The sequence below is a fragment of the Macrobrachium nipponense genome, chromosome 4 (assembly GCF_015104395.2).
Source record: "Macrobrachium nipponense isolate FS-2020 chromosome 4, ASM1510439v2, whole genome shotgun sequence".
NCBI classification, from domain to species: Eukaryota; Metazoa; Arthropoda; class Malacostraca; order Decapoda; family Palaemonidae; genus Macrobrachium; species Macrobrachium nipponense.
Window position 1 is genome coordinate 121,513,631 of NC_061100.1, and position 15,496 is coordinate 121,529,126.

Sequence of the window (15,496 nt, forward strand, 5' to 3'; positions counted from 1 at the left end):
TCTCTCTCTCTCTCTCTCTCTCTCCTGCAACCCGGATCCATCTTTCGATTCACGTGTCTCATGGGGATCTCATTGAACACCCATTTGGTTTTCCTCGATGTAATTCCATTCCTTTATGTAACCCAATTTCCCTGATGTAAAACCATTCTTTGATGTAATAAAATTTTTTGGCGTAATCCAGCTTTTGACGTAATACCATTCTCAGAGGTAATCAAATTGTTTGATGTAATCCAGTTCCTTGATGTAACCCCATTCCTTAATAAATCCAATTTCTTGGTGTAAAACCATTCTTTGAGGTAATCCTATTTCTTGATGCAATCCCATTCTTTGATGTAATACCATTGTTTGATGTAATTCAATTCCCCTAATTCAATACCATTCCTTGATGTAATCCAATTTCTTGTCTTAAAACCATTCTTTGAGGTAATCCAATTTCTTGATGTAACCCAGTTCCTTGATGTAATCCATCTTTGAGGTACCAATTTCTGATGTAAACCATTCCTTGATGTAATCCAAATTCTTGACGTTTTACCAGTCTTTGATGTAATCCAGTTTCTTGACGTTATACCATTCTTTAAGGTAATCTGATTTCTAGATGTGGCCCCATATTTTTGGAACAAAATTCCACCTTGACCTCGATTCGTACATTGTAAAGTTAACTCTTCTCATCATACAAGGCTATATATTCCAAGGAAATTCTAGTGTCGATCACTTGAGCGATTAAGTGAATCTCACTGAGGAACTAGAAATGAAGGAGATAAAAATGCACTAGAAATAAATGGAGTCGAGCAATATGAAATGCAACATAAAGTATTAAAGAGATCAGATATTCAGAAGCAAGGGGATGATTCAACCGCTTACAGTAAAAAGGGCAAAATTACCAGAACGTTTGAAGTCAAAGAGGCAGAAATAAGCAAATCCTTTTCAGAGTAAATATGTCATCAACAGGCTCGCCTTATATATATATATATATATATATATATATATATATATATATATATATATATATATATTATATATATTGTGTGCGTGTGAGAGATTAGAGCCACAATGAAATACATGTTATAAAACTTCTTATATAAGTAAATAAATATATATATGAGGAATTTTTATAAAGTATTTCTTTGTGGATCTTGCCTTACATCTCGATGAAGACACACTACTTTCATATTTCATATATATATTATATATATATATATATATATATATATATATATATATATATAATATATATATATATATATATATATATATATATATATATATATATATAATATATATATATATATATATATATATATGTGTGTGTGTGTGTGTGTGTGTGTATAGCGAGCATGAAAACAAATCGGGCAAATTCCAATTGATTCTATTACGGAGAAATTATGCAACTCTGATATTTTCTCAACCGACAATTTTGAAATTTAAGGACAACCTTGCGGTTTTCTTTTCCTTTATTTCATAAATCCCAGCATGAGAAATGAAACAAACTACCTATAACAGTTGCACTAGGAAGTGCTTAGAAATCCCTCTTTAGATAAAAAAAAATAATAAAATCCCCCTATAATTCCTTGACTTAAAGCTAATAGCACCATTTTCAGCCGTGCCAAGGGTCAATCCCAGTGGCCAAAGAAAAAGAAAAAACAAAATCAAGTAAATAAAACACGAAATACATACACCAAAAAATAAGTAATTTTTTTAAGTCGTCGAAGAATACAAGACTATAAACGTAATTCGGATCTTTCCTGGATAGTGACTCCCCAGCAAAGTTCTGGGGTCGTTATCTTACAGTCATTAGTTTTATGTTTTTACGGTCATGCCCAACGGGCTTAAACAAAAAGGTGGATACATACCGGGTTAAAACACTTGGAGGTCACTGTCTCGGAAAGATCCCGTAAGTCTAACAAGAAGTCAACGAAAGCAAGTCCTTACAAAGACACCGATTATGGCAAACCCCAATTCACGGGAACAACATTAGGAAAATTAGGAAATGCAAGTTGGTGGACTTTGAGTTGGAAGAAAATGAACATCAGTTTTCTTGGGCTGACTACCATGAATTCCTCTTTTAAAAAAAAGAACAGAAAATCTTACGCGACTAACTCTTTAGGAAATGGAAAAAAGTATACTTCCAAAACAGCAATATATTCATATCAAATGCGTGATCATAATCAAAGGAATTATATAATATACATTACATTCTCAATCAGCTCGGGAAAGGCCACACTAAGTACCTAGTTAATTTATTAGTTGTGACTAATATACAAAGCATATATGTTATACAAATATATATATATATGATATAATGATAAAATACGAGGTATACTTAAACCTGTCATGAGTGATTCTGCCAATCCTAATGCAGCTTGTGCATAATAAATCTTCGCAAGAGAGAGAGAGAGAAAAAAGGACATATCTTATAAAAGACAACATAAGTCATTTTCAGATGGACACTGAAACCTAAAAAAAGAAAAAGTGTTACAACAAGACAACCGATAAAAATGGTAAGAGAGATGGAGAGACAACAGACAGATAGACAGACGGAGAAATTTGCTTCGTCAATAAATAATATTATGATGGTTACGTACTCTAATAAAACTAAACTCGGGATTCCCTTAAGATAAGTTACATAGAAGGACTGCAGTTTAGCTACGTAGCTATTTGGACTAATGACCCACGACAGGAAATTGCCAAAGAAAGCGTTCTTTTACAAGAGGCTTCTTTCTTCATACAAGCAAATGGATTGAGGGCGTCAGGCCGCCCGCAGCAGCTGCGCAGAACCCTCACCCTGTTCGCCAAAAAAAAAAAAAAAAAAAGAAAAAAAATCTAAAACCTGCTGTGGGTCATGAAAACAGTTCTAAAGGCTAAAATAAAAAGTAGGGATTTCTCTTTTGTGAGCTGCCTTGTCGAAAGAGATTTTATAGTTTTCTCCAACTTCGGTGATTGGTCGTTGTTTTAACTGAAGACATGTCGTAAGTGAAAAATATATTCGTTTGAAACCTTACTAGTGCAATAGGTCGAAGGTAGGGTCCTGGAATCTTGAAGAACCTGCAGTTGGATACGGACAAGTTGCAGCGGTCTGCTGGAGTGTATCAGCCGGGGTAAGAAGTACCTCATCTTGAAGGCTTCCAGCTCTATCCAAGGAACTCTGGATAGGGTAGGAAGCTAATATATTTGGACTGGAATACTTTGCATCCCTAACTGACGATGTAACAGAACGGTCGATTTTTCCCAAATGGTTCTCTGACCATCTTGTCATGGTTTCTAACGCTTTTGCTGTGACCCAACTGTCCACGGCGAAGAGGTCCAATTCCTCAGGTATGAAACCTCTGTTCTGGACGGCCACTGCATCTTGGAACTCTACATTCTTACCTAGACTCTCGAGCCCATCATTTCCCGCACTAGCTCCTCCTGCTGACGAATCTTCTAAGTGACTTCTAATTGACTCTCCTGCAGTAGTACCCCAGGCTCTTGCACTTCTCGCACAGGTGTTGAGGGTGTACCTTCGACTGGTCGGACACATCCAGCCCGTCAGGCTTATCTAGAGGCCGCTGCGGGAAGAGACATGTGAACAAGTGGACGTATAAGAGTTAATGTCCTGGGTGACATGGCCATGAAACACAATTTCCTTTAATTATTGACAGGAAGCTACAGCAATAGGATGGCTCCTTTATACTAAAGACTTTGATTTGAGTAATGAAGTCAAATTATAGTTTAGGTTACGTCCAGGAAAAATTGTCTTTGGATTATTTCCCACATGCGAGGGGTTAGTGGAGGGAAAGCAAAATCGATGCATGCATGTTTCGATAAATAGAGTGCAATTGCATGCTCTCTTACCACTACTTATGGGACAGGTATTATACGACCTTTGCGGTGTTTTTACACTATTATTTAACTCTTCTCTTTAACAATTACTTTGCTATGACTTTCGTGTTGCTTTCTAGTCTTCATATATATATATATATATATATATATATATATATATATATATATATATATATATATATGTGTGTGTGTGTGTGTGTGTGTGTGTGTGTGTGTGTGTGTGTGTGTGTGTAGCATATATATTTAGGCATAATTAAACCTTCGTCTCTCTTGCTCATAAACCTTTGTGACATATTTGTATTAACTGATTCCAACGCAGACGTCGATACTACTACTACTAGCTCCAGTCCTACTATTTTTCTGTTACTGGCAGTTGAATTTATATATATTAACATTATCAAATGCTTTGTATTTCTTAAAGCCGATCTTTTGTGACATGGTTACTACTTTACATGTCTTCAAAAATTCCTTACAAATAACATAATTAGTTGATGTCTATCTAACAATCTCTCTCTCTCTCTCTCTCTCTCTCTCTCTCTCTCTCTCTCTCCCATATGATTGGACTTTGATTTATGCTTATAGTTATTATTTTCAACGCAGGTAGAGTTTCTCTCTCTCTCTCTCTCTCTCTCTCTCTCTCTCTCTCTCTCTCTCTCTCTTATATGATTGGGCATTGATTGATGCTTATAGCTATAATTTTCAACACAGGTAGAGTCTCTCTCTCTCTCTCTCTCTCTCTCTCTCTCTCTCTCTCTCTCTCGTATGATTGGACACCCACTGATGCTTTTAGTTTTTATTATTTTCAACACAGGTAGAATTTCTCTCTCTCTCTCTCTCTCTCTCTCTCTCTCTCTCTCTCTCTCTCTCTCTCTCTCTCTCTCTCTCTCTCTCTCTCTGATTGGACTTTGATGCTTATAATTATTATCATTTTCAACACAAGTCGAACTGACACTAATAGATGGCGTCCTTGGAGCGAGAGAAGTTTCCTTCCAAGATAACAGACCACGGACAATGTTGAAAAGTTGAAAAGTCATATAATAGGGTTATATAAACTGCACGTGTCTAATCCCAAGCTGCAGCAGTAGCAGTACAGTAACTCATTGCACCATTCACTTATACCATACTTGTACTGCACATGTTAAAATAGTACCCAACTCCAACAGAATGGCAATGACTCATTGCTGATAGAGATAGACACAACCATAGTTAATTAAAATTAGAATTACAATAATAGATTGTTAAATACACCCTATAGTATTAAGATACCATCTGTTTTTAAAAGATAAATAATGAACATATACACAATATGATTATATATAGTTTGTTTGGCGGGCTTTGTTAATATATATACAGGCAGTCCCTGGTTTACGACAGTTTTGTCTTACAACGCTCCAAGGTTACGACACTTTTCAGTTGTATTCATCAGAAATTATTTCCAGGTTTACGATGAATGTTCCAGGGTTACGGCACTTATGACACTGATCCGACAGAAGAAATATGACTCAAAAAGGCAAAATAATCAATATGTGAAGGTTCTTTTTTTTATGAAAAACACATTAAAAATGCAGTTTACATAGTTTTCAATATAACCAAAGCATTAAAAGTATTGTTTTCTTAGGATTTTTTACGATTTTCGATAATGTTCCGGCTTACGACACGTCTCAAGAACGGAATCCCCGTCGTAAATTGGGGACTGCCTACATTTTAGGAAGCTAAGAAGGGCTTAAATTCCTATACTAATGACAAGAGTATCGGCTAGTATCGGCCAGAAATTCACCTATACCGATATCACAAAAACTAGCCAATACCACTGATACCGATACTTGGGCACATCTCTAGTTTCCATCCTAATTTTTACTGTGTTTGCAGTGTTCGTGTACATACTTTGCATACCCTCTTTGAAAATTTATCTATGAACTGTAACCCCTTTCATTCCATTTTACTGTACCTTCTCCATTCTTATTCTCATTCTTCCATCTTCCTATCCCCCCTCTCCTAACAATTTTTTGATGGTGCAACTGTGAGTTTTCCTCCTGTTACACCTTTAACCTTCCTTTGCTCTCAGTTTCACTTTCAGCTCTGAATGACATCATAGGCCAGTTGTGCCGATATTTTCTCTTCAAAGTAGATATTGTCAGCTGTTTATCGCAGGTAGTGTGGGTCTGTTTACCATAGCATTTAAGGTATTGAGGTTTATTTGTGAATATTGGAATTATGCAGAGCCTTTTCGTTCTCCCTGATGCATTGCTAGACGTCACGTTATCCATCTCGTACTATTCCTCCTTGTGGGACAGAGGGGTTCTATTTGGCAGGGTATATATCCCAGAAGATCACAAGTTTCTAGCAAGATATTTTGAGCAATTTTAAACCGAGCAGGTAAAACGGAATAGCCATAATTTTCGGGTGAATCAGAGAACTTCCATGATTTCTGCGTTTCTAATAGGATCAGTGAGAAAATCTAATTCGTTCCATTGAGTAACAGTAATATAAAAGTAAGAAGATTAGTGTTATTAATGTTGAAATTGGAATTGTTAGCTGAGACCAAGATTCTGAAAGCATTGTAGATATTGTTTGTTTGTTTGGTGCTTTTACGTTTCATGAAACCAATGGTTGGTTATTCAGCAACGGGACCAACGGCTTTACGTGACTTCCGAACCACGTCGAGAGTGAACTTCTATCACCAGAAATACACATCTCTCACTCCTCAACGGAATGGCCGAGAATCGAACCCGCGACCACCGAGGTGGAACGCTAATACCATACTAACTACGCCGCTGAGGCGCTCATTGTAGATATAAACATTTTTGTGCCATGTGTAATTCTCAAATGTTCACTGGTCCTCGTTTCGTTCATTATTTATTTTTCACGCTACATATGCAAGATTGGTATTCCCAATGCAGTTTTTCGATGAAGGCAGTTTTTATTAATTTTTTGTGAAGTAGCTGCAGTTTAAAAGACGAGAGGGAATCTGGAAATGAAGCTGAATGAATTCTGTTTCTTTTAAGATAAATTTTCCCCTAGATATTTACGCATACCCAAACACACTTAAGAAACATTTATACCTTATTTTTAAAGGAATTCATTTTGTATTTCATAAATGATAAAAAATAAATATTTTAGCACAGAAAAGCAAAATGTCTCTCACTTGGAAAACTGGAAGCCACTAGAACGAATAGAATGATGCGAACATATACCATGATATAAATAAGCAAGGAAAATATTGAAGAGAAAATATGCCAGAGCCAGAATAAAAAGAAAGAAAGAAAAAAAGCAGTTGATTCAAAGCTTCTGCTGTTGAAATGATCGGAAGAAGGGCTTGCCTTGTTCCTCAAATGGTCCGAAGCAAGTGTGCATAGTGGTCGTATTCATGGCTTTTATTTCATTTCCTATTTCTTTTAAGTCGTATGCAATGGCTTTGAAGCTTATCCAGGGTTGTACTGTAATCGCTACACCATGCAGCATCGAACAGATTTAGAAGGAAAGTTATCGTTTACTAATGTTTCAAAGATGCTCTAGTGATATTTTAATCGCTACGCCATGCAACATTGCTTAGATTCAGGTGGAAAGTTATGATTTATTAAAGTTTCAAAGATGCATTAGTGATAATTTCGAGAGCCATCCTTTTTCTTTTCTTTTAAAACCATATTTCGCTGTCGATTTGGCTGGATTTGTTTGTTAATCAGTTTCTGTTTATTTACTTTTTCTTTATTTTGACCTGTATTTTACTTTGTTTTCCTATAAATATCTTTTTCATTGGCATTCTGTTCTTTGGAAATGTGACCATCAATTTAATTTAGCATCTAGTGTTACCGAATGAATGTGTAAAAGTTATAGATGATAAAGATGTTTTTATTATTATTATTGTTATTATTATTATTATTTTTTTTTTGCTCTATCACAGTCTTCCAATTCGACTGGGTGGTATTTATAGTGTGGGGTTCCGGGTTGCATCTTGCCTCCTTAGGAGTCCATCACTTTTCTTACTATGTGCGCCGTTTCAAGGATCACACTCTTCTGCATGAGTCCTGGAGCTACTTCAGCCTCTAGTTTTTCTAGATTCCTTTTCAGGGATCTTGGGATCGTGCCTAGTGCTCCTATGATTATGGGTACGATTTCCACTGGCATATCCCATTATCCTTCTTATTTCTATTTTCAGATCTTGATACTTATCCATTTTTTCCCTCTCTTTCTCTTCAACTCTGGTGTCCCAAGGTATTGCGACATCAATGAGTGATACTTTCTTCTTGCCTTTGTCAATCAACGTCACGTCTGGTCTATTTGCACGTATCACCCTATCCGTTCTGATACCATAGTCCCAGAGGATCTTTGCCTGATCGTTTTCTATCACTCCCTCAGGTTGGTGCTCGTACCACTTATTACTGCAAGGTAGCTGATGTTTCTTGCACAGGCTCCAGTGGAGGGCTTTTGCCACTGAATCATGCCTCTTTTTGCACTGGTTCTGTGCAAGTGCCGGGCATTCGCTTGCTATGTGGTTTATGGTTTCATTTTTCGTATTGCATTTCCTACATATGGGAGAGATGTTATTTCCGTCTATCGTTCTTTGAACATATCTGGTTCTTAGGGCCTGATCTTGTGCCGCTGTTATCATTCCTTCAGTTTCCTTCTTTAGCTCTCCCCTCTGTAGCCATTGCCATGTGTCATCGCTGGCTAGTTCTTTAGTCTCTCTCATGTATTGTCCGTGCATTGGTTTGTTGTGCCAGTCCTCTGTTCTGTCTGTCATTCTCCTGTCTCTGTATATTTCTGGGTCTTCGTCTACTTTTATTAGTCCTTCTTCCCATGCACTCTTTAGCCACTCATCTTCACTGGTTTTCAGATATTGCCCCAGTGCTCTGTTCTCGATGTTGACGCAGTCCTCTATACTTAGTAGTCCTCTCCCTCCTTCCTTTCGTGTTATGTATAGTCTGTCCGTATTTGCTCTTGGGTGTAGTGCTTTGTGTATTGTCATATGTTATTATTATTATTATTATTATTATTATTATTATTATTATTATTATTATTATTATTATTATTGTGTGTCTATCACAGTCCTCTAATTCGACTGGGTGGTATTTATAGTGTGGGGTTCCGGGTTGCATCCTGCCTCCGTAGGAGTCCATCACTTTTCTTACTATGTGCGCCGTTTCTAGGATCACACTCTTCTGCATGAGTCCTGGAACTACTTCAGCTTCTAGTTTTTCCAGATTCCTTTTCAGGGATCTTGGGATCGTGCCTAGTGTTCCTATGATTATGGGTACAATTTCCACTGGCATATCCCATATCCTTCTTATTTCTATTTTCAGGTCTTGATACTTATCCATTTTTCCCCTTTCTTTCTCTTTAACTCTGGTGTCTCATGGTATTGCGACATTATTATTATTATTATTATTATTATTATTATTATTATTATTATTATTATTATTATTATGATTATTGATTGATTATTATTATTATTGATGATTGATGGTTATTATTATTATTATTATTATTATTATTATTATTATTATTATTATTATTATTATTATTATTATTATTATTTTATATATAATGCGAGACATCAGTTTCAGTGCATAAGTGAGGGCTCAAACCACTTACTAAATTTCGAGCAAGTTATGTCACGAATGCTTTAAGGAAACCTTAAATTACTAACAAGAAAAATGAATTTTTTTTATTGCAATCGAAAAGGTAATCGCTCACTGACTTCGAAACTTCATGACGTCAGCATCCTATGAAATTTTCTTCTAATTATTTTCATTTTTATTCTTCAGAAAATGAATCCTATTTATGTGGCACAAGCCCAACAAAGGGGCCAAAGAATACGGTGCTTATGAAGAAGAGATTTCGCTTCTTCGAAAAGAAAAGAAAATGCATATAAATTTGAGGAGAATAGCATTAGAGCAGTAAAGCATTGCGCCTTAGCTTGATCTTTGGAAGTTACCTCACAACAGCCAGATACCTGAAACGTCATCACAGATAAAATACGACTGAATACTCTAAAGGCAACAGTGATCCCTTAAACATCTTATCATTATTGCAGAAAATCAGGCTAAGTTCATTAACACAGGTGTGAGGTAATCATATAAGTAATTAAAATTAATTAAAGGGGATCACTCCATCAACAACTTTCAAAAGTCTAAACATTTCCCTGGCTCTAACTCACTTCAATTAAATTGAAGGAAAACAGCTCAATTACCAATATTTTCTACCTAACCAAAATTAGATATACTGGTGAGGAAGAAGAATAAAAAAACACTGATAAAAATTTTAAATACAAAATTCCATTATCAAATTCAAAATTTATTAAATTGAAGGAAAACAATTACATTGAAGAGAAAGCAAATCATTTGCTATTTAAATCTCAAAGGGTAACTTTGTCAGACTATTTCCCGGACAACGGTCAGTATGTGTTGGGGTGTGTCGTAGATGGACCAGTTTTAACACAGGTTGATATAAGATTTTATATGGACCTTGGTTTTCACAAAGCCTCAGAGAAAAACTTTGGGTGTAACAAATGCTATTGGGAATGGTGTTATATATTGTAACGAATCATTTATGTTGTCGTTTCCATAGCTACGGATTTTTATCTTTACATCACACATACATGCAATGCATAGATACATGCAGGCAGACATGTATATATATATATATATATATATATATATATATATATATATATATATATTATAACACACACACAAACACACAAACACACATATATACATGTGTGTGTGTGCGTGTGTGTATGTGATAAAGATACTTCCTATACACTTCTGTATATAACTAGGTATAAAGCATGCATTATATCTTTCGATCGGGTTTCCTTGATTAATAGTATATATAAACTCGGAATTATATTTGCATCTCTGCCCCGTAAAATTTATGCCCCAATCTTTAATGCTATTATTTTTCATATTAGTGACAGCATGCTCCTAAGGTTATAGCATAGTAAACAAAGGAAAGTTTTACTCAACAGTGGAAAATATGATAAATCCTTAACGAATTTCTAATTCTAATGTTTTGTATACCAAGTAAAATCACATGGTTTGAGGAACAGAGTTGAATTAGCAGACAGTTTCGAGAAAACTTCTGTCGTCTTAGCATGAGCCACTTTGTATCACAGCACTGGAGAGGAAACGAGATCCCTCGAAACTGGAGCCGCATTGTAGTAATCTAATTCTCAAACTTGCAGTTCTATGCAGTTTTATACCGTAGTTATTCACAGTTCGATACTGAGCTTCTGACTGACAACTGGCTACTTCAGCATTCATGTCATTGGATATCAAAATGAATCTGGATGCAATGTCAAAGGTTTATAAGTAGTTAGATTTTATTTTTGTTAGGTACCTTGTAAGTCAAAATGATTTGTGGATGCAATGTTAAAGGTTTACGAGTGGCTAGATTTTATTTCTGTAAGATACTTTGTAGGTTATACGATATAGAAAAGTAAAAGGTTAAAATAAATTGCAAGAGAGAGAGAGAGAGAGAGAGAGAGAGAGAGAGAGAGAGAGAGAGAGAGAGAGAGAGAGAGAGAGAGAGAGAGAAATTGCCTCCATGCAGATGAACGAACGAATCAAAGTTAGAAGTATACATAGGTCTAAGACATTTCCAGTGAAAGTTGTTCGTTTTTGTAAGAAAAAGCAAAAGCATCTAAAACAAGACATAAACAGGTAGATCCCAAAAATACAGATGGTAAAAAAAAAAAAACAAAAAAAAAAAAAAAAAAAAAAGACCTTCCAAAGAGAGAGGCTGAACAAAAAAGGGCGCCAAACGCAAGGGACTCACGGAAGGGGGGGAGAGGGTGCTGGCACGGACCTGCTTGTGAGGATAGACGTTTATTCGACATTTGATGCACTCTTGTCCGCAATTGGCCCACGAGTTGCCGCTCATCCATTTTCGCTTGCACTTGGTGCATCGGAACTCGCCGAAGCATCGCTTCTTGCCCTGGTAAGGCGTCAGTCCTTCTCCCTTGGGTCTTGCCTAGGAGGAAAAGAAAAATAACATTCCGTTAGATTTGTCAATGAGTTTCCAAATGCTTGAGGTAGGAGCAGGTTAGAAAATGGCTCCTTTTGATTCTTAAGGCGTCTCTTTTGGGATCTTTTTAGGAGGAAGAAGTGAAAAATAAAAATTATATTTTATTTCGAAAATTTTGAAGAGGAACTTTGTCAAGGGATTGTCTCTTACCCTCTGGTAAAGCGTCAGTCCTTTTCCTTGGGTTTTGGCTATGAGGAAAAAAAAATAAAATTCTGTTAGATTTAGCAATGGGTTTCTAAAGATTTAAGGTAATAACAGGTTAGAAAATTGCTCCATTTTTTTTCTTGAGGCGCCTCCTTTGGGATCTGTTTAGGAGAGAAAAGTGACATATGTAAATTTTATTGTTTTACCCATTTTGAAAAACTTTGTTAAGAGATCGTATCTCGGCTTGGTAATACGTCAGTCATTCTCTCTCAGTTCGGCCTAGAAGGAAAGAGGATGAAATGATTAAAATGATTCTGTTAGATGTGGCTTTAGGATTCTACAGGTTTTGAGGAGGAACTTGTCAAAGCATCGGCCTAATATTAAGATGTCGTCATTCATTTTCTACTGTAGGTATTACTTAAGGTTCTTTGCAGCGTGCCTTCAGCCCCTAGCTACAACCCCTTTCGCTCCTTTTACTGTACCTCCTTCCATATTCTCTTTCTTCCATCTTACTTTCCAACCTCTCTTAATAAAGGTTCAGAGTGCAACTGCCAGATTTCCATCCTGTTACATTTTTATGCCTTTTACTGTCAATTTCCGTTTCAGCGCTGAATGACATCATAGGTCCCAGTGCTTGGCCTTTGGCCTAAATTCTATATTAAATTCAATTCAATACAATTCATTCATTTCCCTTAATGTTTTGTGTAACAGGAGAAAGGCAAGGATAAACTTCTTTGTTAGAATTGATTAAAAGAACCCAAAGTGTGTGAGTTTGAGGTATAGCATATCAAACAATGTTTTAAGGGGTCGACAATTATAATTTTTTTTTTTTTAAGAGTTCTAGTATAATTTAAAAACACTTTACAAAGCTTTCGACCAATGAAAGCGAGCAGAACCTCAAACTAAAAGAGGACCAGGACCCATTGCTTTTATTGGATAGTGAAAAATACAGTCTTAGGCTCTTGAAGAAAAGGTGATAGACTTATATATATATATATATATATATATATATATATATATATATATATATATATATATATTATTAGAGTAACGTAATTTTCCGATTTATTTAAGTCAACCTTGTTCTAGATTTAAGTACATTATTTCTTAAGGCAGTTAATGTTAAGTGTTTAGTGTTTTGTTTACGCTATAGTTTCTCGCCTCCTCCCCGCTCACTTAATTGCTTGAACTATCGTGTTAACGATTGTGGTTTGTTTATTTTTCGAGTGCGGCAGGACTCCTGTGAGGTGACTTTTGGAAAGACGGTGCCCGGCCTAAAGTTAGTTCGGGCCTTCCTTTGCTTCCTGATACCTCTGCAGCTGGCGATTATTGGAAAACATTGAATCTTGTTTTTGGAGCTGCCCTTCGCAGGTACACTTCTGTCACCTGCGACGTCGTGTGATCTGTATTCGACGCAGTTGACTTTGTCACCTGCGACTTCGTCGTACTGCCACCTTAGTGGATATATATATATATATTTCCCTAGGGTATTGAGTGCCATCGTGTTCTGCTGGCACTAGAGGAGCTTTGGGCAGTCATCAGTCTATCTCCAAGGACACCTTAAAGCTGCTGCTGAGGGAGCAATCTGGCTCGTGAGGTGTCAAGTAGGGAGACAGATACCAGGTAGGAGTTTGTCTTTGTGTTGTCGGGCAGGACCTCCTCCGACTCCCCTGCACCCGTGGTTACCTGAGTACTCATGTCCTCCCTCGTCTGCAGAGCTGAGATGTATTGGATCACGGCCTCCTTAAAGGCGATTTGAATTTATTTTGGATTGAAGTTTCCACTGTTTTGTGTGAGGAGTTTGTTGATTTTTTTTATATATCTATTTTTCTATACATATATATGTATATCTATTAATGCTATATTTATAGACTCTGATGGTCCTTATGGCCTATCGGCCTTGATGTTTGTTATAATAGGGTGTTTAGATTGTAATTTATAGGTAGGAATTTAAGTGTTTTCTCACTTTTATCCTTCACCTTCTTTCTTTCGCTTATAGCTATAGGTATATTTGGATTTTGGCCTGGCCAGCCATGGTATGAATATATTCCTTTTTAGATGTATACTTGCGTTTGTTCTCTCTCATGTTTCTATCTAGGGCTTAGTTTTCTTAGCGTTTAGGGATACTACGGGATTATTTGAGGACTAGTATACGTCCTTTTCAGTCACAAGGTTGACTTAATGTTATTTTTGTTGTGAATAAATATTGTTGAGTTTTCCCTTTTGTTTTCGTCTCCACTGACCATTTTACGCTGAGTATTTTTGAACATCACTGAGAATATAAATAGTGCAATAAAAGAACTGCACCAGGACCCAAAAAAAAAGGGGGTTCGTAACAAGTTGGCGACCGTGACAGGACCCGAACCTGCAATCTTCGGATCCTGTGTGTGTGTGTGTGTGTGTGTGTGTATAAATTGGGATATTATTTGTGAACTGTTACCATGAAGAGGGTCAGTGAATCAGTCAGTCAGTGACGGATTTTTAAATTTGGTTCGAAATATCTTGTAAATGAAACTTGTTTGGACTTGCCAAGGATCCGAGCATTATCGTACTAACATTTATAATTAAGAGGAAAACAGAGGCAATGAGAGAAGGCAAACGCACAGTATTCATATCACTGCACACGTATTGATGACTTAATGATTTATATGAACTGAAGTCAATACAGGTATGGTTATTGACGCCACTGTACGCAGTTACACGATAAATCAGATCGAGAGCAAAATACCGTAACGGTCTAGGAATAGAATATTGAATCTTAAAGTAACGCCAAATGTCGATTTGGTGTTACTTTAAGATTCAAGACTGAATTTAAGGATGATCTTGAGTTTATAATGTTTTACGAACGTTGAATGAAACAAACGAAAATTGATATCCGCAAAATGCTGAGATGACAGTCTAAATGCTCTTTACGAAGGCAAAAGTATTCAAAAAAGAAATGAAGGAATACATAATGTTTTCTTTAGTACTGGTGTGTATTCCATGTAAGTTAGCAATCAGAGAAAATAAATACATGACAAAAATAGCCAAGTTAGAGGACGTAATGGGTATATACTTCATATCAACCGAGTACAAAAATACTGTAATATATTCGTCATTTGTAAGTCGGTTCAGTTGTGGGGAATTTTTGAGAAAATGGCGATAAAAGACATATATTTGAACCGAATATAAGGAAGCTTTTAAGACTGAGACAGCGTGATTTTGATATGTGACATTAAATACCAAAACACGTTAATAGATCATTCAGCCTTGAAAACCATTTGATCAAGTAATGTCTAAATAGTGAGGACAGCTAATGGTAAGAAGAAACTGAAACATACATTTATCAATTAATTTTATACAGAACAAGAAAGTAAGTTCATTCGCTGCTGAAGAACAAGGCAGTGAAAAAATTGATTTAAAATTCTTAGTGAATCGCCTCCAGTTGATTGACTTTAGCCAGAAGCGTCACATATTTCGTATTAAAAGTGCGTCCTTACAAACAAAAAATGCGGAACGTATCATG

At 36.2% G+C, this 15,496-nt stretch overlaps 1 protein-coding gene across 4 annotated transcripts in view; it reads right to left on the reverse strand.

Moving 5' to 3' along the window:
• Positions 1-1,295: 1,295 nt before the first annotated feature.
• LOC135211106 (uncharacterized) overlaps positions 1,296-15,496 on the reverse strand; it is a 67,783-nt gene continuing 53,582 nt past the window's right edge. Inside the window, exons 5-6 of one of the 4 annotated variants that reach the window (XM_064244190.1) lie at positions 11,629-11,793; positions 1,296-3,535 (exon numbers count right to left, since the gene is read on the reverse strand). In XM_064244190.1, coding sequence (XP_064100260.1) covers positions 2,999-3,535; positions 11,629-11,793 — 702 coding nt within the window. In that variant the 3' untranslated portion in view covers positions 1,296-2,998. Of the gene's footprint in view, positions 3,546-11,598; positions 11,794-15,496 lie in introns of all 4 variants that reach the window. The other 3 variants (XM_064244189.1, XM_064244191.1, XM_064244192.1) reach the window with 3 other exon arrangements.